Raw genomic sequence first — 27,747 nt, 5'->3', positions numbered from 1 at the left:
TAGAAACGTGGGGCCCTTTCAGGGGCTTGGCCCAGCACAAGGCTGATTAGGAATCGGGTGTTGGAGCCCAAGGAACAGTCAGGAGGGTGGGGAGGCCTTCAGAGAAAGAGTTGTGGGAAGGGAGTGAGGCTGTTCTGAGAGGTGCTGACCACCAGAGGCCGTCTGCAAGAATGAAGCATTTTCTCACCAGGAGGACCTTTAGTGATGTGGGTATAAATGTTGGGCGGGGGGCAGGGGGGGGACCCATTGTGACCATTATATTACGTCTTGTCGATTTGATAACTTGGTGAGCCGGGCCCATCAGCACGTCTTGAATGCACAGATAGCTGGGGAGGAATCTCCAGGGAAAACTGCCTATACAGGGCGGCTTCCTTCTTTCTCTCCAGACAGAGCAGAGACTGTTCTCTCAAAAAAGTGGCATATATATGTATATGTGTATACACACACACACACACACACACACACACTCATACATATATGGAATAGAGTAATGAAAGCTGACAGGGAACCAGGACTTGAGTAAAATTTTTGGCGTCCAAAGATGGCTGTGTGTGGAGCGTTATAAGGATGTGTGCTTGTGGAGATAAAGATGGGTGTGTGGGTATGTGCGTGTGTGCGCACGTGCTTGTGTGTGTCAGAATCAGCTTCACCATTATCAAAAAGAGCACCCGTGATGATCACATCCATGTCCCAGGGGTCAGGTGGAGCATTAGGTTTAAAACAGACTTGAGAGAAGTGAGCCAACATGAGGGCCTAGGGTAGTGCCTGCCTCTGTGTGTGTGTGTGTGTGTGCATGTGTACACACACATCACATGTATACATTTAACATGAAATATGTTTTCTATTTATATAGCATATATGTTACATACTAATACTTACATAATATAAAAGAATGTGTATATTCTTTTAATCTCCAAAGCATTCTTGTAGAATAAGTATTATGCCCCATTGAACACACACATATACTGAGTATTCTGAGGTCATTCTGACTCCAAGCCTAGACTTTTTGTAGTAACTGATGATGATGATGATAAGAGTGATTCTTATGCCAGGGAGAGGACTATTTGCAATATATACATTGTCTCGCTTAACTCTTACCACAACCCTGAGGAAACTTTGACACAGACAGGTGTCAGGAAACTTGTCCAAGATCACACAGCTAGTTGTGGAAGAGCCAAGATTTGAACATAGATTTTTTTCTTGCTCTCAAATCTTGGTAGTAAGCCGGTAGGTAGACTGATTGCCATACAAGAAAGGTAAAAAGTATCTAAAAAGTAACCTCTGTTCATTGGCAAGCAAGTGGTATAAACAAGTATTTTATCTTAAGTAAAACAAAGAAGGGAAGAAAAGAAAGAAGAAATAAACGGCCAGAATAATTTTTTCAAAAATCCACTTCTGTATTTTTAGCCACATGGGTCATGTTTTTTTTTTTCTCCAGAATGTGTAAACCCTCATGCGAACTACCAATTGAATAGTTAAATAGCCTGCTGTTCTTTATTTGCAGATGCTGTTGTCAGCAGAGACAAAACAGCAGCAGTATTCTACAGTACTCTCTACCCGTCCTTTACTTGTGCTGCCCTGTGCCTGCCTTATTCTTGATAGATCTTTTTTATTTTATTATATTTTATTTTATTTTTTGAGAGAAAGCATGCTTGACTTAGGAGGGGAAGGGCAGAGGGAGAGAGAGACTCTCCAGCAGGCTCCATACCCGGTGTGGGGCTTGATGCAGGGCTCCATCCCACCACCCTGAGATCATGACCCCAGCTGAAGTCAAGAAGAGTCAGATGCTCAAGGTACTGAGTCACCCAGGTGCCCCTCTTGATACATTGTTTTGTTCACATAAGTATAGTCACTTCCAGGAACTTCTGAAGACCTCCAATCATATAATCACATAATATTCTGGGGAGTCCTTCTAAAGACATTTGAAATCCCGAATCCCTGGGACTCAGGAATTTATTGACAATGTTACCAACACCCTTGGTTTTCTGTTCCTTGTTTCTTAGTCTCATAAGATCGCATTTTTCTAATGTACTACTAAAACTCTACATTGTTAACAAATCCACAAATCCTGGACTTTTAAAAGAAAAAGACTGTCTCCTCCTTTAACTCAACAATTATTGTTGGTCCTCCTTGAAGGAGCAGAGGCCTGGAGTCCTTGGTTGCCTTGGAAGGTCTCACAGAACTCCTGGCTAGGCACCATCCACAGAGGACACCCACAACACCAGCCCCCCATTTCACAGATGAGGAATCCCAGACCCTTCTTTCTCTCATCTTATAAATCTTATGTTTTATTTTTCCAAATCTGTATCATGGTTACAAATCTCTATCATGATAACACATGTAATCATGGAGGAAATCTTGAAGTATAGAAAGCAGCCTACCCAAAGTCAGAGCCATTCTGCGAGATAGAGGCTTTGTTTGTATCCTGTAATGGATGTTGCCTTCCGTTTAAACATCCCCCTGGGGAGTTCTTCATTTCTAATATTTAGGCTTCTATGACATTTTCAAACTGTTAGGAAGATTCCTCTTAAGATGGTGCTGAACCAACTACACAAATTTAGTTCATTTAAGTTTTCCTCATTAGTCATTTTCCCATTCTCTGATAATTTTCATTTCTTCTCTGTGGGTTTGTGTTTATGGCAAAAAGGGGATGAGGTATTCAGAGAAGTTTATTAGGCAAAATTAGTCTTTTTGAAAGCCGTTTTCAGTTCTTTGTACATTTGTCCAAACCATCCTGAGGCTTTATTTTATTGCCAGGTTTTCAAAAAAAAAAAAAAAAATTCATTGTTACATTTTGAAAACGTGTTACTCTGTATGAATATATAAATTGAATTATATAAGTGGCAGATCCCTCTGGAAGTAAATTGAATACATGTTCCTGGTGTGAATTAACAGATGATGAAATAAAATGTCTTTGGACTCAGAATTCTAATAACCTTTGGTAAACTGTGATTTAAAATTTGATAGAACGTATACAGGCCATGTTTGGGATCTAGCTCTTTACTCCCTACCCTCTCGGCTATTTTCACTCTTCCTGGGGAGCTCTCATCTTTTCCAGGAAGATGCCAGAGAACTCATTGATTCAGGTTTCCTAAGAATTAAAGCAGCCTCGAATCCCCTGGGAGTGTGGGGTATTGGTGGGGAGAGATGCCTAGAACACTGGACCAACTTTAGAGAAGTTGGGAAACTTTACAAAATCCTGATACCAGTGGCCCACTTCCAGTAGATGGACTTGGTCTGGGTTGTAGTCTTGAGCTTCCGGACTGTTAACGCTCCCCAGTCTCTTGTACTGCCAGGGTGCAGAATCACCCTTCTAGCCCTGTGGTTCTCAGACTGCACTGTGTCAGAGAACCACGCAGAGGGCTTCTTGGGGTAGATTTCTGGGCCTCTCCCCCTGAGTGTCTAATCCTGTAGGTCTGCTCTGGGGCCTTAGAATTTGCACTTCTAGCATATCCCCAAGAGAGGCCGATGTTCCTGCCCATGGCCCACTGTTTGAGAACCACTACTCAAGACAGCTGAATCACGGGGAAATCTTGCTAAAGTGCAGCTTCTGATTCATTAGGTCTGGCCCAAGGGTCTAGGTCTCTACAGCCCCAGCATGATGCTGCTGGTCCAGGGGCCAGCAACCCTTTGAGTAGCAAAACTCTAATCTAAAGCATTATTTTCAACCCAATTCAGTTAGATCCTGGTTAGATAAGATGTGTGGTCTGGGAGATTCCTGGAAGTAGCACGGGGCTCAGCATAGAGCTTGGGCCATTTGGTGGCAGGCAGAAATCCGGAGGGCTCATTGCTTCTTGGGTACCTAGCCAGCTGCCATTTGACAGGATGTTTGAACATGCCCTTGGCAAAGCTCTATTGTCAATAGGGAACTTCATTGTAAAGATTCCCAGTTTGTTCAGAGGAATAACACAGTAATTCTCAGCTCTAATCACACAATAGAATCACCCAGGGAGCTATTAAAATAAATATTTTAATTCCCTGGCCCCTCCCCCAGAAATTCGGACTGAATTGATTTAAGGTGGCATCTAGACAGTGGTATTCTTAAAAGCTTGATTAGTGATTCTCATGGACAGCCAGCATGAGAACCACTGAAGTATCTCATGTTGCAGTTTTACAGATAATTTAATTTTTTCTTTATTTTTGGTTAATTTATATTCTACTGTGATGCAAACTAACTTTATTAGATAATGAAACAGTTTAATTTGGCACTTTTAAGAAACTGCCAAGAAAAGGGCATATGTAGATTCCCTCACTGTTAAATCCTAAATTCAGAGTAAAAGAGAGTGCTGGGAAAGTACAGCTGGTGTTTCTGAACAAGCTGAAATATGAAGTATTTCTGGGACTGTATCAACAAGCCTAATTTTTTCCCCTCGGGGTTATGATTGTGTGGAACAAGTCTTCACTGCGAAGCTTGCCAAAAAAGGTTATGATAAAATCATGGAATGTGAACGAAGAGAATTCACAGTGTAACTTTAAAGGAGTCAGTCTCTAAATTTAAAAATGTAGGGATGACATACGTCTTACATTTGTAATAGAAGTTTTCAGAACAGAATAGTGCTGAATACAAAAAAGCTCCACCTTTTATCGGGTGGTGTGTGTAAGGCCAAGGAACAAATGAGTTTGGGAGGATGGCCACCAGAAAGTGTGGAGGACAGTACCAAAGATCCTGAGCCTCTCCATCTTTGCAAGTTAATTTGCATCTCCATATGTGAGCAAAAGTGTAGCCATTGACTAAATATACAAGTACCAGGAAAGCTGATGAGGAAAGGTGAAGTTCCTTTTGCTTTTGGTATTGTGGACCAGTGGGAAGATTGTAGGCTTTAGAAACTCTGTCACTTGCTTTGTGACCTTAGCCAGGCTTCTTAACCTCTCTGTGCCTGGCTCCTCATCTGCCAGGTAGACATAAATGTGTTCTCTCTGTTCCCAAGGGAGTGTGAAAGGGGTGTGAGAAAAGGAGAGGCATGGTGCCCCACGCTTAGAAGGTGCCCCATCAGTCAAGATCGCTTTCATTTCTCTAGCCCAGTCCCGACAACCGAATCCTTAATAAGAAACGTCTGTCAAAAGCCTCCTCTTGTAAGTCTTTATGGGTATTTTCTACTGGTGAATTACACCAGTGTAGATTTCTTCTTAATAATTGTGAGGTGTATTTCTATTTGGAGAGTTCTTGCCTTAACACCTTGATTCTTGCTGGTCCCTGCATCTGAGACACTCCCGGCCTGCTACTCGCCTGCCTTCTCTTTTCCTTTGTTCAGGCCTCTGTGCAGGTGCTGGCCTCGCCCACCTGCTGCACCCGCTTTGCTGATTCTGCTTCAGGCGTTTGTCTCCACCTGGCAGCACACTGTGTCACTCTTGGTGTATTGTCTCGCTCCAGAATTGTGAATCTAGGAGGGTAAGGACTTGGTTTTATTCCCTGCTTGAAGCTCTGTGCCCAAGAACTCCTGGCACATGGAAGTCCTTCAGTAAACATTGGTCAGATGAATGAGTGAGAGAGGGATTAGAGGATCTCTCGGACTGCGCCTCAGCTGGTACTGCGAGGAGATTTGCCACCCCCAAACTCCCAAATGGCTCCTGCAATCCCCTCGTGATGCCGTGGCTGCTCCAAGATTTCAGGTTGTGAGGGAACGAGATTACCAAAGTGACACATGGGGGAAACAGTGGTCCCAGGCTCCTTCCTCTTAACTCTATACTCTACCTACTCAGTTCTGTGATATCAGATCTGATTCAAACTTGGTGTCCCTTGAAATACCTCTGTGGTTGGAACTCCCAAAGATTGTGTCAGAGTGACCATGTGCTGCCTGCATGGCATTTGTGTGTGTGAGACTCAGGAATAGGTGTCAGGGAAAGGACCCACGGAGCCTTCAGCAGAGTCGACTCTGGAGTTAGTTACCTGTCTAGATTTCAGTTGTCTGTTTCATGCTGCCTGTTTTCCATTAACAAATGTGCATTTTAAGTGACATTTTAAGAGACTTTGAAAGAGGAGGAAGGCTTCAGGGTCAGATGTGTGGGACTCTGCAAAAATCAGATAGAGTGAGAATCTGGCAGTATAATGTTTCTCTCTCTCTCTCTCTTTTTTTTTTTTTTTTCCTTCCTCCCATCTAGTAGTTTTTGTTTCAACTTTGGTATTATTTAAATCTGTGTTTAAGCAGAAAATCTTGAATGCAATTGCTACTTGTAGATCATGATTGTACTTTCCCTGTTGACCTATGGACCTGGAGAAGATCTACAATGAGCCAACATGTGGTCACACAGGTTCAAGTGACTAGGATTGATACACACTTTATTGTAAAATCATTCTAATATGGGGTGACCCTGTCAGTATTTTAAGGGCTAACCTCTTAAAGGAAGATAATTAATATGATGAAAGAAGCTGTTTTCTCTCAGTGACCCCTGTTACAAGTGATACTTTCACTTTAATCTTTCTATATCTGGGGCAGTTTTTGTTCTTTTTTTTAAGATGCCAGTTGCAAAGCGTTGCCAAGGCAACCAGACTGAAAATCTTGTTAATTAACTTAACTATTATATATAGATTTGTTAGGCACTATAGGGAGAGTCAGGAGAGGCTTCTTTTCAAATGGATGAAATTTAAAATTCAGAGGTAATATCAGAAAAACCTTCTAAATGAGGGGAAATACATGTGTGGCTGTGGTGGTCTCCTTATTTTCTTCGTGGAAGAGAGATGGAATGGAGGCATAGATGAATAAATGAAATCTATAGGATGAATTAATTTAGAAATGGGGCTGAGAAAAGAAGTCTGAGAAAGACACTTTGGGTGTAAGCCACAGGTGAAAACGGGTGGGGGAGGGTGCTGGTGAGTCGGGGCTCTGGATAATCCATCAAGACTTGAATAGAGGGTTGAAAGAAGAGAAAAGCCAAGAATGTTAACAACTACAAAAATAAAAAGAAAGATACAAATCTTAGAAATCTAGATTCTTCGAAAGCATCGTTTTACAACTTGCCAAGTCAGTATAATAGGCTTGAATCTTAGCCTGCTAGTCATAGAGTTAAGAACACAGCCTTAAAATTTTAAAGCAAAATCTGTTAGAAATACAAGAAGTTATTGGTTCATAGTGGATAATTTTAATAGATCCTTCTTGCAAATTAAATAAAAAGGGGGAGATGTAAGTGATCTGAATGTCATAATTAAGCTTGATTGAATAGATTTGCAGGTTTACATCCAATAAACAGAGAATACATGTTCTTTTCAAATACCCACATATTTTAAAGTTGACCTTAGACCACATTTGTACACGCTTGTGCCAAAACACACACATACACACAAACACAAGCTTAAGAAATTAACAGAAGTAGAAAACTGTATGGCCTACATTCTCTGCAACAAGGCAATAAAACTATAAAAATTAAAATCAAGAGGAAAGCCGGAAATACGTATGCAGAACTTTAATAGCATTCTTCTATAAAGTCTTTAGTTAAGGAGGGAATCAGAGTTGAATTATAGATTATTTAGAAATGAGTTACATTGAGAGTAATGCATATCAAAAAATCAGAAAATAACCAAAGCAATATTTGGCCTAAAGTATTAAAATCACAATTAAAATTATTGGCATTTCTAAGAAAATAGAGGAAATAGAAGAGAACTAAGCAGTAGAGAAAAGTCAGTGAAATGATCTGGAAGATGAAGAAGGAAGAGATTCAAAAACTAACAGAACAAATGAGCACATAACCTACAAAAAAATGGTCATACAACCTGAAATGAATTTGAAAATCTATAAATTAGGTCTAGATAAATAAGACACTTAGCAATGTCAGTACAGATGATTCTAAAAGAGTAGAATGCCTAAAATCTAATAAATCTGTCCCTTCTTCCTTTAAAAAAAAATACTGAGTTCTGATAGTTTCACAATTGGGTTGTATGAAAACATCAAAAAATGGATAATTCTTATGTTATTTAGACTGTTTTATAGCAGAGTAAGGTAGAATGATAAACAGCTCTTTGAACAATTTAGCGTAACTTGGGAACTAAGCCTGGATGAGGGCAGCACACACGTGTGCACGTGCACACACACCAAAGAGCTACAGGTGACTATTAGTCAAGCTTATAAATTTAAAAATTCTTAGTGTTATGAAGTCAAATCCAGCTGGATCTTTAGAAAGAGGCTTTAAGAAAGCAAGGATAACTTTAAATTTGCTAATTGATTATATAATAAATTAAAGGGAAAACCGATACAATCATCTTGAGAAAAGTTGAAAAAGCACTTAATAAGACCTAACCCTCATTTTTAACATTCCTAAAACCCTTCAGACAATGGTTCAGACTATGTCTATATACCTTACCCCATTTGTATTACAAAGGTACTTCTTAAGAAGTAAATAAATCTCTCAAAGTTCAAACTGCAAAACACATCAGTAGGTGAAAACATTGAGACCATGAAACGTAAAGAGCAGAATAACCGGGAAGATGTAATATGGTAGGTTATGATGAAAGCATGTTCTATGAAGCATGTGTTTTAAAAGTCTGATTATACATACCGGATACTTTGCAGGATAAGAATGTAATAGAATGTGATACAGAATAAGTTAATTGCAGCATATTAACAAGAATAGGAATTAAGTGCTATCTGCAGTTACATTCACGGAGCTCTTATTATGAGACCATGTGTTTGGGTTTGCCAGATAAGCCATCCCCTGAATGTACTTCACAGACTCCATCTCCATCAGTCCCCAAGCAGTTAAGATTCACTTTCTGCTCATCGGCTCTTTGATTTGTTCTGTCCACACTGATGGATATCCAAGAGTGGGATTCCTCTTGTGTTCTCTTTGCAAGGCAGTTGCTTGGGGTTACCTTAGGAAAATGGGCTCTTTGCATTCTCCATATATCCTACTGCAGCCACACTGGCCTCCTTTCTCCTCCTGGGACTCACAGGGGTGCATTAGCTATGCATTCTGCTGGGACGCTCTTCTCCCAGATAGCTCCATGGCCTACCCTCTCCATCATTCAAGTCTTTGTTCAAACACTGCCTTCTCAGTGATGCCTGTTCTGACCAAATTGCAACTGTCCCCCCATTTCCACTCACTCAGATTCCCCCTTGCTCCATTCCATTTTTTCCCCATGGCACTGACACCCTCTGCTATGACACAGTTTGCTCATTTATGATGTTTGTTCTTTACTTGGTATTTCTCTCCACTGTGCTATGAATTATACCAGAGCAGGGATCCATGCTTGTTCTCTTCACGGTGCCTCCTGTGGTGCTAGAACAGCAGGTGCTTAATAATTATTTTTTAATGAATTTACTAGAACTGTGAGTGTGAAGGCTTTCCTACAGTGTACTTGGATTAGCCAGGAAGTAGACGAGGTAGACGGTCAGTGGAATGAATGATACAGCAGTCAAGGTAGGAGTGACCTGAGGAAGACTTGTTTTTGGAAATAGGTCTACCTTTGTAATAGGAGGAGCCGAGTGAACTGGAAGTGAGGAGCCTGGGTTCTTGTTTTCCTTTTACCACTGACCACGGGCAGATCACTTGAACTCTTGCGCTCCAGGTTCTGTGCCTACAAAACAGACCACAGTTTCTTGTTTAGAAGACTAAGACTAGGTGATCTGGATCTGACTTTGCTTTTGTGATTCTGTATGGGTTTCACTGTAGGAAACACAGAGCTAATGATAACATACCCCAATACCACATGGCATCATTTCCACCCAGTGTTTTCTGAACTTCCCTCATCTGCCCCAGAGATCATGAGACCATGATGATGTGCTTTCAGTTCGTTTCAGCCTTTTTCTCAAGGACATGATGTTGGTATAGGTTTCTTAAAAACTTAAACTGAGAGACTCCACTATGGACTGGGGCTCCAGAAGCCAGGACTTTGCTCAATCTATTTTTCTTATCTTTTAAAATGGCAGTGCAGCCATGGTCAGTACAGAATACCGAAGAAAGGAGAGAGGGGCGTTTGATGGCTTGCTGCTAGAGATAGACAAGGCCAGATGGCGTTCAGGGAAATTACAGCTCATTCTCCATCTTGCTGAGCTTCCACATCATAGAATCCTATGATCTGAATAACTTCATCTCTTTAAAATTCAGGGCTCAGAGATGGAGTTCTTTCATGTTGATTGTCACATACCTTGTCCCCAATCCCTGAAGTAGCCAGGATTTTTTCCTGGCTCTGTTTCAGGGTTTTAAACATACACTGTTTTCAAAGAGCAGCCCTTGAAACTCCTTTTAAATTCAAAGATCTTCAGGTGAGTCAGTGCTGGAGTCCAGTTCCCAGATTCTACACATCATGCAGGCACCTGCCTGAGCCACTCTTGATCTGGTCCGAGCTCTGGACGAGGAGTGTTCAGCACTGGTGAACGCGAAGGTGGAGGTCACTGCAGCCTCACACCCCCGTGTCATGAGTGGATCTCAGGGCAGATCTTCACGGTCGGCTACGTTGGTTTCCACCAGAGTTCTTTCTCTCCCCTTCTCTTCGCTCCATGAATAGATCCTCAGGACTGTGGGCTCACGACGCCAGTGTCCCACGCTGCCCCCCGGGCATGTGCTAAATTCTTTCTCTCCCATTTAGAAGAGAAGCCAGATTGCTCCAAGGCCCGCTGTGAAGTCCAGTTCTCTCCACGGTGTCCTGAAGATTCCGTTCTGATCGAGGGCTATGCTCCCCCCGGGGAGTGCTGCCCCTTACCCAGCCGCTGCGTGTGCGACCCCGCGGGCTGCCTGCGCAAAGTCTGCCAGCCGGGATACCTGAACATTCTAGTGTCCAAAGCCTCAGGGAAGCCGGGACAGTGTTGTGACCTCTATGAGTGCAAACCAGGTACGCGCGGGCATCGCCTCCGCAGCCTCGCGGCTTCGTGTCGCAGGGTCGCAGCCTCCTCTGCTGCTACCGGCCTCCTGGGGAAGATGGGCACACCTGCCACTTCGGGTCCTGGCAGCCTGACATCTGGCCTTCCAGTCAGAGAGCCAGAGTGATCATCCACTAGTACACGTGGCCTGCACATAGGGACCGTCTTTGTTTCTTCTTTCTCTTTTCCTTCTAAGTGTGCTTGACAGGGAAAGCGGGCTTAACATTTCTGGTCCTCCAGCTCCGTGCTTCATTCCCCCCAGAGCAGATCAGAGCTGTAACTTGTAGACGTATCGATCACCTTATTACACTTAAAGACAATCATCATATGTAAACAGCAGGTTATGTTTGGCTAAGTAAAGGCATCAGAAAGCCAGATGTGCCGTCCTGAGCTTCTCGGCCCCAGTCTTTCCCCTGCCAGCTCCCCACCGCCCTCCGCTGACTTGATAGCCTGTGCTGACTTCTTAGACCATTTCCTCACCTTCTTTGCTACACTTGGTTTGTTGTGCTGTCCCAGCTATCTCTTGCTTTATATTATTTCTAACATCCTTGTTCTTGTGGCATTTCTAATATGGTCTGTGAACAGGGCTAGGCAATAGTGATTTTCCTCTTTGCAAGTTTCTAACCGTTGGTCAGAGTGGTTTTTTCCCTAACTGCTAGATAAATCCCTCAAGCCAAACAGTCCCTTGTCTGTCTCTTACCGTGTTTCACGAGAAGCACCTGCGGCTGGCTGGCTCTCTCCAGCCACGTAACAGCCACTGGTGTCACTCTCCCTCTATGTCTCATCCTCCCTCTTAGACGTCTGGTACCCTGCCTTCCTGGTACTGATCCAGGACATACTGCAATTCTCTACTCTTGCCTGAAATTAAAATGGCATTGCTAGGAGAGGGTTCTGGGATGCAGGGAACCTGCAGCCCTTTCTTTGCAAAGGGTCAGTGTTTCGTGTTGGGACGAAAAATGCAAGTAAATGTAACAGTAAATGGTGCCTCTGTTTGCCCCTCTCAGTTTTCAGCGTGGACTGCAGCACTGTGGAGTGCCCCTCGGTTCAGCAGGCCGTGTGCCCTCTGGACAGCTACGAGACTCAAGTCCGACTCACAGCGGACGGTTGCTGCACCCTGCCAACAAGGTTGGTTTGTCATCAGTCTCTCAGCTTCTCTCCTCGGTCTCGTGTGTCAGCACAGTTCCAGGCATGCAGTTTGTTTCCCTTTGGTATCAGAGAAACAAACCTAAAATTCTCCTGTTTCTGGGGAGAAATCGGAACTGTTAGTATGACTTGGTATTTACATGTATTGTTCCTTGGATCAAAGCGAGCTGTCATGAGGTTACGATACTAAGCTTTCCAGATTCTGCATTATTGGGGTGCCTGCGCACTTCCGCAGGCTGGGAACGACACAGGCAAACACGTCCCCCAGTAGCATGCAGTCAGGGAGGCACTGAGGTGTGGGTCCCAGCAGGCACGGCATTTGACCCTCCGCAGTGACTCTGACAGGTGCTTCACCATTGTGTCCAGTGGAATGAAACACTGCCTGCCCCACGGAACTGCTCCCCATGGGTCCTTAACGTTTGCAATCACACATCTACCCACACCTGTTACTTGCTGAGGCAAAGAGGAGTCTGAATTCTTTTGATGCCTTCTAGGAATGAACACAGCTCTCTTTGGCTTAATGGGGGGAAAAGGTTGCTGTCATTTTAGTCACAGTAGCAGGACATCGTGCACTTCGCCCAGCAGGACCAGGCTCACTCCAGAGCGTGAGGTCTCCAGGTCTTGTCCTTGACGGTCTTCAGAGTACCACCGTGGAGCTGGCCCTTTGTGCTTGGCTTTGGGAAAGCTGTGCTTGGAAACATGGAGTTTATTTTCTGTTTCTCCTGCTGAGATGCCCTCCCCTCTTCCCTGCCGCGACCTCTCCTCCATCTTTCCCAGGCCACCAAGACGATCGTTTTTGACTAAGTCAGTTCATTTCTTTCTACTCTGCTCTACATTTAATTTCCACGGTTGGAAGGGTGCCTTCTTTTGCTCCCTTTCTAACGTCTGTCCCAGTCCCAGTCCAGTGGCAGGCACTTCCCATCTGTGTGTGTTGCAGGAGTAGTTGCGATTTTACAAATGGCCTGTCAAGATAGGAATATGTATGGTCCGTAGGGAAGTGCCAGTTATGGAGTAGACATCCAGAGGGTGTGTCTTCTGATCATTACTCTTCTTCTCTTCAGATACATTAGTTTTCCCCTACCCTTTCTACCCTTTCTCCTGTCAGAAGCTCTAGAGTCTCTCAGATGTGTTTTACACCACTTGTCCTATCCTTTATACTGTATCATAAAGTAGATACAAAGATTTTCGTGAAGGTAACCTGCCAAATGGCATAGCCCCTTCTTGTGACATTCCAGTGTGGTAACGGATCTGAAGATGCTTGGAAAGGGTGAAGCACTGTGCAGACATAAGGAATCACCAGTCGGTAATGGAGGACGAGGGGGTGCGACTAACAGTAACAGATGTCCCTTCAAGGTCTTCATGAAAAGGAAGGTGGCACAGTACATTACAGAACCTAATTAATCAAAACTAAGCCAGTTGTTAATTAACAAGTCCTTTAGTGAGGAAAAGGGACAATTCTCAAGTCATTGTTATAAATGCTAACATAGCACCATCTGCGTGTAGGAGGCACAGTAGGTGATTTTTCAGTCCCTCTAGGGGGTCCAAGTGGGTAAAAGCTCCTGGAAGACATGTTTAATCTCAGTTTAAGGGTAAATTTTTCTCACAACTAATGATGTACAGTGATGAATTGGGCTGCTTCCTGAGCTCCCCAGAGCTGGAGAGCTTGCTTTCCGCCTGGATGGCCACCTGCCAGGAGTGCTTACAAGAAATGTTACATTGGAAAGGACGTTCGGCTTCGATGTCTTCCGTTTTGTCTCCAAGCTTCTGTGAGTCTTGTACACATAAACCTAAGGTGGTTATTATTGTGTTGACATAATTTTGACTTTGGCATTCAGGGCTAAAGAGTGGTCAGTCAGCTAACCGTGCCTCTGATGAAGAAATTGAAAACAGAGAAGGAAGTCATTCAAAATCCCACTGTAAATTATTTGCAGGGAAGGGATAAGTTCTCACAGCCTTTAGTTTCTTGTATTTTAGTCAGTGACCCATGCACCCTCTCTGCCCCTTCTGCACGTCTTCCTGTGTTCCCACCTGGATGAAACTCCTCTCTGCGCTCACTGACGTTCACGCTCACTGCGGGCTCACGCAGGCTGACGCTCACGCAGGCTCACGTTCGTTCACGCTCACGCAGGCTTACGCAGGCCCACGTTCATTTACGTTCACGCAGGCTGACGCTCCCGCAGGCTCACGTTCATTCACGCTCACGCAGGCTTATGCAGGCTCACGTTCATTCACGCTCATGCAGGCTCACACACAGGCTCACGCAGGCTGACGGTCACGCAGGCTCACTCTCATTCACGTTCATGCAGGTTCACACTCATTCACGCTCACGCAGCCTCGCTCTCATTCACGTTCATGCAGGTTCACACTCATTCACGCTCACGCAGGCTCACACTCACACAGGCTCATGCTCAAGCAGATTCACGCTCGCCCATGCAGGCTCACGTTCGTTCACAGCCCGCAGGCTCACGCTCACCCATGCAGGCTCACACTTAAGGAGGCTCACATTTGTTTACACTCACGCAGGCTCACACACAGGTTCATGCTCGTTCACAGTCATGCAGGCTCACACTCATTCACGCTCAAGCAGGCTCATGCTCACGCAGGCTTGGTTGACTTTCCTGAGTGCCTTCCCCTCCTACAACTCCTGCTCCCCTTTCAGGACTGCATTTCCTCCTCTTTGAAGTGTTTTCCGTCTTCAGCCCTGAGGGTGACTTAGGTTCCCTCCTCTGTTGCTTATAAACAAATCCCCATGTATCTCTTTAAGCACTTTTTATAATAAATTGAAATCATTGATTTTTTTTTGTCAATATTTCCTACTCTGTGATTTTTCAAGGGAAGGGAGTATTTTATAGTCTCTAGTACCTAGAATAGGCATTGCTGTAATATGTCAACCTACATTTGTTGATGAATGAATGAATGAGAGAGAGAGAGCAGGGCCACTCTAAGCCATGTTGATTTACTTATTGAAGAAGGAAAAAAATGAATATTTTTAGTCTCCTGTTATCGTTCTACTGTTGGGTGGTAATACTACTCCTTGTCTCACTTTGAAAGCCTTGTGCTTTTCCCCCAACCCCCTTCTTCATGGCCCATTTCTCAGTACTACAGAAACTCTCCATTCCAAGCACCAAGGTCACCTCTCAAAGCCTTTATCTCTCCCTTCCACCTTTTCTAATATTGTTCACCCTGCAGGACTCCAATTAAATTCCACTTTATCCAGAAGGTCTTCATGCTTCACCCAACACCCATCCTACTCCCTAGGAACTCCTAACATATTCTTTTCTGTGTTGCCAATAAATCACGTATTTCCTTGCATTGTTATTTAACTGTTACATGCATAGTCTTGTCTTACCAACTAAAGGACATTTCTAGAGGTCAGGAATTGTGTCTTCCTTCTTTTCCTCTGTACATGCATTAATACTGAATGAATCGGTAAATGCAGAATATGCTCAGATTACAGCTAAACCTAGTTTAGCATATTGAGTGGGTTCCCCACTTATTAAGGAGGATGACGGGTCATACTTTGGCAGGAGAATAAAACCCCAAACAATCCATGTGAAAATGGAAATAAAAACAAGAGCGCCCAATATGGAGTAATCACAGTATTTTAAGGGGAAAAAAACTACATAACTTTATCTTTTGTGTGATTTACGTCTTTAGGAGCATGGTGTTTAGGTAGAAAGAGTATTTTAGAATACATAAAATTCTGTTACAATTGTTTGATATTTGTCAGGATGTTTATAAAGAGCATTATTAAGAACTTACAGCCATTTCAGATCAAAACTGATGATGTGGAGGATTCAAGGGGACAGCCCTTGGCAGTAAGGGTGAAAGTAAAATATCAGTAGAACTTTACCTTAAACAACCTGTTTTTTGTAAGGATTTATAGGACTTCCAGAGACGAGGAAAGGGGCTTGTGGAGTTTCTGTCCCTCACCTTAAAGAACAAATTCCTCTCTTTCATTCCCAGTGAGACTGTTTTACCCATTCAGGCCCCTAACTGCCCTATTTCTGTGCGAGTCCTTGCATGGTTTGTGAATTTTCTTTTGAGTTGTCAATTTTCAGACAGCTGTTACTCGCTTATTCGTCAAGCGTAAATTGAGCTCTTCCAAGTGGCAGCTACTACCCTCTAGATGTTCTCACCGTGCGTGGACATCTCTTTTCTCTTCTACTCCTGACAAACCCTGGCTTTCCCACCTTACCTCTGCCCTCTCTACAGAGAGCTCATTCCTTCTTTGCTTGCTGCCTCTCTGCTTTTCCTTCCTGGCCCAGCCTTTATTTCCCCCTCTTCCACTGTCTTTTCCTGAACTTCATCCCATTTTGATGTCATTCTTACATGCGATAGAATGATCTCCTAACCGTTTTTAATTCTTCTTTCCTCACCGAGGTTTTAGATTTCCAAGCACGCTGCCAATTCTCTTTACCCTCCTCTCTTTTCTTGGCCCTGGAATAGGATGTGAGTTCATCACACCTTTCAGGAGACACTAAAAAGGAATGAAAGTTGGTGGCTGGGGGCCTAAACACTGTATGATGGCAGAAGGGAAAACCAGGACTGTCCAAGGAGCTCACAACACCTGTGGTCTTTGGAAGGCTCTGTGTGCATGTGTGCATGCAAACACCTCCAAGCAAAAGGAACCTTACAACAGAGGAAGTTATGTCAGATACATCGATCCAAATGGCGCCTTTGCAGGGAAGGACGAAATATTTAAGTAACGTGAAGATAGCAGTAAGGAGGACAGCTTAACTGTGCAATGTGCCCTGCTGTTTACAGAGCTTTTGCACTCTTGTTCTCATTTTATCATCATTCTGATTCCACAAGGAATTTACAGATATGAAAACAGAGGCTGAGAGAACAAAGTGACTTACGTAAAATCGTAAGTGTTCTTTGGTACAAGGATCAGAGCAGGGGTCCAAGTCTTCAACCCAGCTTCTCTGATCCAAAGCCTTGTCCTCTCCACTGCAGGTTTTTTTGTTTTTGGTTTTTTGTTTGTTTGTTTTTGGTAAGTGTTTTGCTGTTGTTCTTAAGCCCAGGAAATATATCAGTGATTATGAATTTATATTTCACCAACATATGTATTTCAGCATCATACATATTAACACAATATGCATAAATGTCAGTTATTCATTGTTGCATATCAAACTACTCCCTAAAGTAGTAGCTTGAAATGACAGATGTTTGTTATTTCTCGTGGCTCTGTGTGTGAACTGGGTGGTTCTTCCGTCGTCCACTGGCAGGTTGTCTGGGGCTAGATGGTCAAAGGTGGCCTCACTCCCATGTCTGGGAACGCAGCTGGGATAGCTGGAAGGGCCTGTCACCCCCTGTGGGGTCTTTCGTCCTAGGCTTCTCCTGTGATGGCAGAAGTGAGAGAAGAAGTTAGCAAGACCTTCAAAGACGGGACTGGGAAGTCACACAGCCTCCCTTTCATCATATTCCATTGGTCCAGGCTAGTTATAGGGTGACCCCTGATTCAAAGAGTTGGCAGTAGATGCCACCCCTTGATGGGAGAAGCTGCAATGAATTTGTGGCCATTTTTAACCCACCATAGCATACATTTGACCAAATAGGTTCCTTTAGGTTTCATTCTCTGATTCTAGAAATTTCTGGAGTGCTTCCTGCAACTATGGGATTCTTTTCCAAAGACTAACATCCTCCCGAGCCTGGGGTTTGTCCCCTCGAGTATCATTCAGGTAACCCATAGCTAAGCTGCTTTTCTGTCCGCAGCAACCTTTCTGCTGCTCTCTGGGCCTGCCAGTGGGAGCAGGGAGTTCAGCTGGGAGTAGACCCATGATGTAGGACCTTCTGAGCACCATTCCACCTTGGCTGTCATTTAGCTGATCATTATTTTTAACTCCTCTCCTTAAAGTTGTGACTATCCGGTTAAACTTGGTTTAACAGGGAATGTCATTTTTGGATGCCGTAAGATGTGCCTGGTGAAACCAGGTCAGTCTTAAAAACAAACACCAAACGCTCAGAGATGTTGTGTAGAAATTCTCCTCTGTAATGGTTGGTTATGTAATGGTTGCCTGAAACAGACCCACCACACATAGCCGGAGGACAGATCAGCCTCAGCTGGAGGTCTGTGCCGCCTGTGTTCCCCTGTGTCAGCCCATCCAGACCTCCACGCAGTTGGGCTGTTTCTCAAGGAGGATGTCTCCCAGATCACAGGTTTGTTTTCCTCTCCATTCCTCCCTCTTCGCTATATCCAGGGTTAGGTGCCCGGTTTTATAGAAGCTTCCCATTGCCTCTCTAATGTTTCATGTCTTTGTAGAGATAGGCTGATAAGGCAGACGTTAACTAGTTAAAAATCTAGGCCATAATACCTCTACCTTATTTCCTCTCTCTGTAAGTCAGAGGAGTTTTTCAGTCCTAATGCCTTATGACTTGGTATGTAACGACTTCCATATTTTTATTAAAATGAATGAATGTAATATGTTACCGACAGCCACCCCTTTGAAATTTGTTTTAATGAGATTTGTCCCTAACTTTTAGTTCTGAAACTGTTCTGTGATCAGTTTCTGTCTGTAAACATGCATTCCTTAGAAGTTATTGAGAAAAATCCGATCTGGTTATTTTGAGATGGAAATCAACAAAGTCATTGTTTACGATATTCAGACTTAAAATAGGATTTTTCCTGGGTTGTACACAGTGCGGCCAGCCAGGTTCCCAAGCTCCCTCCTGGCTCCAGCCTCTTTCTGACTAACAGGTCTGATTCTCTTCCAGAACCTATATCTGGAACATTTATATCTCTTGCTTTCTGAGACACTACCCTGAAAAACCTGTTTTATTTTTAAATTAAGATTTAGAAGCATTTTTAACTTTTTTTTTCTTATCCAAAGTCATGTAAAAGTTTTAAATTATCTCTTAGGTAAAATGTTGATTAATATGTGACTTTGGTCTTTCCCAAGAAGTTTACTAGAATATCCTGAGCACATCACATTCCTGGTGCACCTGCCCCGGCGATGCAGACAGACCCAAGCCCTGGCACTCCTCCTTGGGTGGCAGGTTGTATGGAGATGGAGCTTGGTGAGTGGCAGGGCACAAGCCACCAGTCTCGCTGTCCCCTGTGGCCCTGAGCTCACTCCCCACCCACCTGTGCTTGGCCCCACCACTTAGGAAACCTAACATGCCATGGGCTGCTTACTTCCCTTTGTTACGACAGTCCGTAACCCGTGTACGTAAGCCCATGTGTGCATGGGAGTAAACTGTCCAACGGTGAAGGAATATTCCTCCACACATCACGTGGTGATACGCAGAGAGCACACACACCCAGAGGTTCCGTACTGGAATCCAGGCCCACTTCTGCATGAATTTGGGCAAGGCTCTCCTGTCATCTGGTCTGTTTTCTTCTCAGAGACAGATAAAGGGGAAGACGGATTTCATGATCTCAGAAGTAACTTCTACCTTTAACTTTGACTTTTCCAAGCCCTTGAGAGGGGAAAGAACCCAAGCCACTGGTGCTAGGAAACTCCTGGGTGAGGAAGAAGGAACATTTTAGAAAATTCCAGGACTCACAAGATAATGATAGAGATACATGTTTTCATAGTAATAGGAATGGAAGAAAGTCTAAACAAAGCCATAAAACAATTATTTACTTTTTTTCTTCATTTTCTTTAAAAAAAAAAAAAAACTTAGGAAAGGTAAAATAAAATAAACTTGTAAGACTAGTGATTTAAATCAGGGTAATCAGTCTGGTTGAAACGTGAAAGCTGGGTGATAGCCCAGTAAAGTAGATGGCTAATGGAATATTGCTAGTTACTACCCCCCACTTTTTTTTCTTTTACATCTGTAAATAGAGAGTCCCTTATATAGCAAGACTGGAGAATATCTGGTCAAAGGCTGAATCCGCAAGAGAAGGGTTACTCTCTTTAGCTGCTTTCTAGTAGAAAGTGGACACCTCTGCCTGTCAGCCTGCCTTGCTGGGTGGGCTGAGGGAGGATGTGATGTGTTGCGTCCTTCTGGCCCTGCACACACTCGGGCATGATCTACAGCCTGCCCATGCCCCCTTAGTGGCCCCTGGATCATGTTTGTACTTGTTTCTCCCCAGCTGTTGCTACTTCACTTCCCCTGAGGTTTTTATCATTGTCTATTCTCCCTGTCAGTGTTTATTCAGCTCCTCCATATTCTTACTGCATTTTTCTGTGTTTTACTCTAACTTGTGTACACCCACACACACACACACACACACATATCCAGCACTGTTTGGGTGGAAGTGCGTTAGATGCTCTACTCCTGACTTTATGAGTGGACCAATTCTTTCTGCGACTCTTAAAATAAAAAAAAAAGATCTACTGAATTAAGTTCCCCTTTTCTTTGTTTGATCCTCAGTTTTATTTCTCTAAGGCATTGACCTTAGAAGACAATTTCCCACTCATACTCTGTCATATCATAACAGCTTGAAACACTGCAATTCCAGGAAGGGAAATAAGATAAAAGGAAGGATGCCGACCCCATTGTATCTGAAGGATACATCAGATACACAGCCCATGACCAGAACAAAAGTCATAAATTTCCTTTACTTTCACTGTAACATCTAGATGTTTGTATTCAGCTGCTTCAGGTTGAGAATCTAGGACACTTCGTTCCCATTCCTCAATCTTGGTTTCTCTGTGCTCTCACGAAAAATCTGTCTTGTTGGTGCTACGTTGTATTATGATAATAGACTCTTAGTGAGATTACCACTGCACTGTTTCTTATGAAGAGACATAGATCTTTAGAGAAGGAGCTTTCTTTTCCGAGGTTCCAGAATTCATAGCCTGATATCGACTCTACCAGATGAAGCCATCAGAATGGAGTCTTTGGCAGGTTTTCTCTTCCCTTCAGAAGCACTTGAGTTAAATAAAAATTAATTTAACCACAAAGCTGCAGTGAGTAAAAACAAGGTACAGCTTTGAAAATGTCAGATGTCTAAGACTCATTGAGGGCCCCATGGAAGGCTGAAAACACTGGGCTTAGTGTGGGGTGGGGCATGGTGATGAATAAGGTGAGGCTTAGGCTTGAAGGAACTCAGTACCGTACAGACATCAGCTCTGCCAGTTCCAAAAAAGTTCTAGACTTTTGGAAGGTAATAAGGAGGGAATAGAGAGTGATCTTCTCTCAAGAAAAGAATTGACTAACAGACTGGCTTTCTACCAAATAATGGAACTGAATTTAAGAAAAAGCTGTAAAGTAATTTCTGTAAACTCAGAAGTCAAGGACTTCAAAAAGCACACGTACAGAAAAGCTGATTATAATTTTTCATCTCTCTCCCTCTTTGTCTGTAGTTTTTAATCTTGGGATCATACAGTTCCCGTGTCACTGGAAGCACAATGGATTTTCTTCCTCCTCTGTCCACTTCTGAGTAGTAGTTTTGGAGTGACTGTAGTAGGAGTCCTTTAGCTTCCTGTTTGCTAATGTACTTACACGTGGGTGGTTGAACTTTCCAGAGCTCTTCAGCCCTCTATCTTCAAAACCTCAGTCTGTCATTCTGCTGGTTGAAGCCTTGAGAATGGTGTTGGGAGGTGGGAGGGTCATATAAGGACCAGGAATACAGAGGGTGAGACTCTCAACACAGGACACATCAGCCCAACCAGAAAAACTTCCTGAGGGTGGCTTGGAACCAATAGGTCCTTCTCAGAGCTCAGGGAGCACTCTAGCCCTTCTCTGAGACAGTGTTAAGTTCTTTAGATCATCAAATGATATTTATTATAGATGCATATGCTTTTAACATTGTGCTAGGTAATTAAGTTGCTTGTATCATGCCTATCCAAGCCGGCCAGTGGAAATTGTCCCTGAATAGGCATTTTCAAAAGGACTTCATCAAATTAAGAGCCTTATAATTAATTATCATATCCATCTGTTCCCAAGACATTGTCTCAAAATAACATTTTTTTCGGGTAAGATTAGTCTGTTAGGACAGATTTCTCTAATTCAGTTCACTTTTTGGATGTTCTCTTGAATTTGGATAATTTATCCAGCTGCTTTTTGGGAATATATAAAATGAAATTATACAATATGTAAAATATGCATTAGCATAGCACAGATCTAAAACATTCCTGACTCTTGACATGCTATCATGGTAGCATTCCCTCTGTTTTTAAACATATCCAGAAAAAAATTTGGAAATATATTTGAAGTCCTCCTTTCTCAACTAAGAAAAGAACATCTATTCTGTTGCCCTCTGCCACAGTAATTTTTGGCCCAAAAGAGCAAGTCAACTCATAACTAAAAAAGCCAGAGTCTATATTAAACTCTGATGTTTTTAGAACAAAATAATTTTAGGAATTCCATGTTGTTATTGGACTTATCCCCAGATTGAAGAAAACATGCTTTCCTAGAAGTAAAGCCCTTGTCCATGGAGATGAACTATCTCCCTAGTAGAGAGTTTAATTTGTTAATAATTTACTTCAGATGTGTGAGCCCTGTTCTTCCTACGCTGGTGCTTTACGCCTGTTGCGTTTTGCCATGAAAATGACCGGTATCCAGTCTTCTGTTACATTTGTGTAAGTCCTGAAACAAAGTTGAAGGCCCTCTTTGAGCGGCTTACAGTTTGGCTTGGTAATCAGCAGACCCTGGATACCTGGCCCTCTGACCCTCCCTGAAAGAGAGCGACGCAACCCAATTCCGTAGGACTTTCAGGACACTTGGAAAGCAGGCTCCACTGCTCCGGTAATACTGAACCTCAGAGGACTTTCCCCACCCACCCTCATTTGATGTTATCATCGTCATGACGCAGGCAAACTGAACAGCTCCACACAGTTTTGCAAAAATGTTTTGCGAAGTTATTCACGTAACTAATAAGCACATCTAAAATGTTAGAAGTCCTCCTTCCTCTGGAAATGCCCAAAGCAACCGCGGATCTCACGGATTGTGTTTCCCTGCTCATTTGCCCCCGCACGTTGGATGTAAGGGGCAGGGATCCTCACTGCTGTGTGGACATAGTGTGCAGAGAGTTCAGGGTGGTCTGGGCCCAGTAGACGTTTAACTGCTTAACCGCAGCCACAGGGAAGGCGAAGACAGCTTGTTTCGCTTGAACTGATGCTCACTTAATCTGTGAATGTATCACCCAGACAAGTGCATCTTAAATTGCCCTTTCCTGACTTTGCCTTTGTTGTTTTTTGTTTTCATTCTTTTTTGTTTTTTTGTTTTTTGTTTTGTTTTGTTTTTTGAAAAAGAAAGAAGTTGTATGTCACGGCTCGTGTGATCTTGTACTCTGTAGGTCATGGATTGCTGAAGACTCTTAACAACACTTCTTGAGACTTTAAATTGTATACTTTTGAGGGCAAGGATACACCTTACTATGTCTCTCTCCCATTAGTGTTGAGCACAGGTAAATAAATACTCAAGAATTGCCTTTAATTAAGTTTATAGATAGTTTATAGATAATTGATCTGTGCCAAGTCCTAGCATCAAAACCCTTTTGTGTTTCTGGTCTGTTCAGGGAATGATTATTTGAGTGTTTATGGAGTGCTGGATATTGAGTGTTTATGGAGTGCTGGACACGGTGCTACCTGGTGGGAATAAGAGACACGGATTTAAGGAGTTTACCTTCTAAAGGGAAGGCAAACCCGTCTAAATTGTTACAGTTTAAAGTAGCTACATGCTTCAGCAGTAGGAGTGTGAAGAAAAAAAAAAAAAAACTAGCTCATAGAGCAAAGAGATACTGATCCTGACTTGGAGAACTGTTGGATTTGACTTTTGAGCTGAGTCTTTAAGAATGAGTCAGAGTTCACCAGCTGGAGAAAGAAGAAAGGGCATTCTAGGCTGTTGTGGTCGTTGATTTTTAAACTTTTCATGTGACTTCCAGCTTAAAACAGTATCACTAATCCCATCTATCTTTATGATTCAAGAAAAATGGAATTCATGACAATGTGGATTTTTCCTCCCCTCAGATAACCACCCCTTTTCAGGAATACATCACTTGTTTAACATGGTTTATTACTTTCCTATTGTTTTCAATTAAAGATGCTCCACGGTGTGATATACGCGGCCCCTTCTTACCCAGCCCTAGGCTGCTTCACTAGTCTCATCCCCTGTAGGTCCCCCTACAGTAGAGCCCCCAGTCCCCACCCCAACATGTAACATGCGCCCAGTGGGCAGAGCCCTTTGCTCCAACCCAAATACACTATATTCTTTCTTGCCTCTGCAAATTTGAGTAAGTTCTTCCTCTTCCTGGAATGTCTTTACCTGCACCCGCACCTGCCCCATGCCTAACAGCCGCTCAGAACCTCCCTCCCTCTCTCTCTCTCTCTCTCTCTCACACACACACACACACACAGCAGCAGGCATTTATCCCTGGGCCTCTCAGAGAAAGCATCATGGAGAAAGTGACTCTTGGAGGGAATGGAGGACCGTGAGGCCCAGCAGGGACTTCAGTGTTGAAGATGTCGAGCAGCTCCTGAGCCGACTGGGCTTTCCTCCAGCAACCGCCGACAGCTGGGGTCTCCGCACAGAGAGGGAGGTACTTAGTTGATGCCACAGTTTGCACTTGACCACTTGGCAGGCTTGGGGCTACATTTGACCCCAAAACATGTCCTTTTTTGCTTCACCCCCCCATCTTTAATGACTTACATTTTAAAACTGGGATGCTTCAGGTAAAAATATGGCTTCTTTTGAGCAGTGGGAAGGTGTGGCAACAGTGTGCGTTTCATCGTGGAATGAATAAGGAACAGATTTTCTTGAGTTGTCTGCACAGTAGCCCTCTACTCTTTCAGGATTCCTGCCTGACTCCTGGAGACATTCAGGTTTGGCCTCTCTGGGTTTAGCTGACTTGGGTTTGGTGTTGAGGGACCAGATGTGGATGGAGGTTAAGAGGGTAAAAAGTTTAAAGACATCGTGAAGATAAGGGCTCAGGTGAAACGCTGGGTTTGGGACTGTCTTGCTAAGGGGTTACAGTCAGGATGAGGCCCAGGCTGAGGCGAAGAGGGAAAGATCTCTGGGGCACAGCTGTCTTGGGGAGGCTGAGAGTCGGGTGGTGGGAGTTTGGGCATGGCAGGACCCAGAGCACAAACTGTAGTGATCAGTGAGGAAGGTGTTGGCTTCAGGGATTTTAGATGCTGTGGCCTCATGAGCGAGGAGCTGAAGGGCAAGACGCGATTCCAAGAGATGAGGTGAAGTCAGGGTGTTGAAAGTGCTTCGTCCACATGGACATGGAGGCCTTCCAGATTATCACATAAAATAGCTACCAGGTGGCAAGCACTTCTGTGCTCCAGGTACTATTCCAGGTGCTTCTCATGTATCAGCTTATTTAGTTCACAGAGCAGGACTAGGAGATAGGAGTACTTTAATCGCCCCTATCTTACCTATAGCTCAGATGAGGCTAAGAGAGATGCTATCATTTGCCCAAGGTCATATAGCTCCTTATGGCCAGAACTCAAACCTAAGATTGTCTTCAGGTGCATTCTCTGACTGCCCCCCCCCCCAAGCCCTTAGGAAAGGAGGGAAGATAGAGGGAGGGCTTGCATGAGGGAGGAGAGCAACAGCATGGGGAATGTGGCCAGCTAGGAGGGACTTGACCACCCTTCCAGCCCAGGTGATGAGTGAGTGTGGGGGAATTTGCTGTCTCACTGAAGACAGCTGTAAGGAAATACCATCTGGGGGCACGCCAGGTGAGTGTCAGAACCCATCTGAGTGGCACGCTCTGCAATGATGTTCTGATATTGAGAGAGTTTGTCTGCAGAGAAGTTGGGGAAGGCAGAGAGGCTGGAGTGGAAGAGTTGAGTCCCTGAGAAGCAGAGTAATGCTCTGTGAGGAGGCCCGTTCCCTTGAGGACAGGAGCCCACTGGGTCTTGGACTTCGCACTGATGACAAGGATGAGAGGTCTGGGAATTGACACCCCACACGGGTCCAGGTGGGCACATGCTTCTTCATGATGCACGCTGTGTCTGCAGCAGCTCAAGCCCCAGGGGGCTCCAGGGGCTCGAGGAACGCTAGCCACCCAAGCTGTTCAGGTTCTCCAACAGAAGGTTAGTCCTGATGTCTTTGGTGTTTGTTGTTTGTGTGCTCCGGAGAGGAAATGGAAAAATTCACATCCCACTGTGTTCTCATTTGTGGTTGTATATCCCACTCCTTCCTAAACTAAACTCCATAAACGGAGAGCCAGAACCATGTACATCCCCAGCCCCGCCCAGCCGAGCACCTCCTGCTTCTGTTCACTCGGCAGATGGTTAGGAAACGATTGTATGTTCACCCGTACGCTAGTTCCATCTTCCACAGCACCCGTTTCTGATGCGGTCGGTGATCCCAGCTCTGAGGCGGGTATACCTTATGTTGCTCTATGAAAACTTCCTCTCCACATCCAAACCCAGTCCTCCTCCTTCCTTGAGTGCCCTGCGCTGGTTTCCCTTCTTTCTTCCTCTTCTTGCTCACTGGTTTTCTGTGCATCCCTTACTCCGGCCCATTTACTCTGAGCCCACCCTCCCGACCACCAGAGCAGATGCCAGTGTCTGAGACAGAGACCCTTCCGTTCCTGGGACTTGGCTGTTGTCAGACTGTTGGGTTCCACGGAGCATGGTTCAGGTTGCCCGCCAGGTCCCAGGCGTTGGGGAGTCTTTCCAGCTGGGCTCATACTCTGGTTCCCCAGCTGCCAGGACTGAATCCCTCTGGAACCATCTGACTCTCTTCTTTAGCCATCACATTGAGGCAGTGACATGTATGAAGTGCCCTTGCGTCCTTAACCCACCTGCTTACTGTGGAGCCTGGTTCTAGAACATGACTGTCAATCTTACAGGAACCACGTGGGCTTATCAGTTCCATTTTCCTGCCATTTCTACCACTTTTCTTTCAACTTAGCACTGTGAGATAAGATTCCTACACCACGTGCCAACCTTGAGGAGGGAGCCGTAATCTACCTCTTGAGAACATGAGAAGAGAAGGGCTTCAATGACGAATTTATAAAGGTCTTACAATGGACTTTGTCGTTTTGACTGATATTAGAAATGCAAAGGAATATTTTACCTCATTGCCCTCGATGTATATCTTCTGTGTATTGGAGCATATCCTTTGATTGCTCCCCACAGAAAAAAAAAAACAAGACGTAACAGTAACAGCAGTGCGGAGTGATTTTACTGTTGTCTCTGAAAGGGCAAGTGGGGAAGAATTTGCAGTTTCTGATTGTGAAATCGAGGGGGGACCAGCTGCGGGAAGGAAGCGTCTGATCTTCAGAGCTAGGCCAGGTGCTTGTGCAGTCAACTAACATACGTGTGTAACGGCCCCGGGGCGTGGAAATGCAAGGACATCGTGCAAGAATTAGCTCCAGAAAGGGTGACTAAGGATTTGTTACCAAGTGAGTAGCAAATCTTTTATGGTGAGCCATGAGGAAAACTGGGACCCTGAGAAACTTCCCAAGGAAGAGGTGCCGTTCTCCGTAAAGATAGTTAGACCCTCAGTAGGGAAACCTGTTTATTTGGGGATGTTTTATTTGCAGTCTCTCTCTCTCTCTCTTATTTTAACTTAGCGTTCCTGGAAAGAGGTAAAAAACTTAATCAGTACAAAAATAGTGCACCAAGTTTAATTAAACTTGAAGCTTTTTACAGTAGTGTGTTTTATGTGTCACTATAATTTCCATTCCCGACAATTATTTCATTAATATGCTGAATGGAATCCTAGTAGTACAAGTGCTTTTTGCCCTTTTATTTCCACATTTCTCCTTGTTTCCTAACTAAAGGGAGGGCCTCCTCCCGCCTGCAGACAGCAGTGTTTTATTTACAGACAGCGATTCTCCCCTTGCGAAGGGCTCGGGCTTCGGTCGGGTGTGGCGTACGTCCAGGTTTGGGAGGGACTGTTTGCAGAGGGCCTCAAGAAGTTGTTTTCCCTCTAGGATGTGGGCCGGGATATGGGTCTGCTC

General features: G+C 44.0%; 1 protein-coding gene across 2 annotated transcripts in view; it reads left to right on the top strand.

Moving 5' to 3' along the window:
• Positions 1–27,747, top strand: part of CRIM1 (cysteine rich transmembrane BMP regulator 1) — a 188,105-nt gene that overhangs the window by 73,516 nt on the left and 86,842 nt on the right. For both annotated transcript variants that reach the window (XM_080814865.1, XM_080814864.1), the window contains exons 3-4: positions 10,517–10,759; positions 11,792–11,912. In XM_080814865.1, the coding sequence (XP_080670991.1) occupies positions 10,517–10,759; positions 11,792–11,912 (364 nt within the window). The remainder of the gene's footprint in view (positions 1–10,516; positions 10,760–11,791; positions 11,913–27,747) is intronic.

The sequence above is a fragment of the Martes martes genome, assembly GCF_963455335.1.
Source record: "Martes martes genome assembly, chromosome: 9".
In the NCBI taxonomy this organism is placed as follows: domain Eukaryota; kingdom Metazoa; phylum Chordata; class Mammalia; order Carnivora; family Mustelidae; genus Martes; species Martes martes.
The sequence above is the reverse complement of the archived record's forward strand: the minus strand, read 5'-3'. Positions and strand labels throughout refer to the sequence as shown.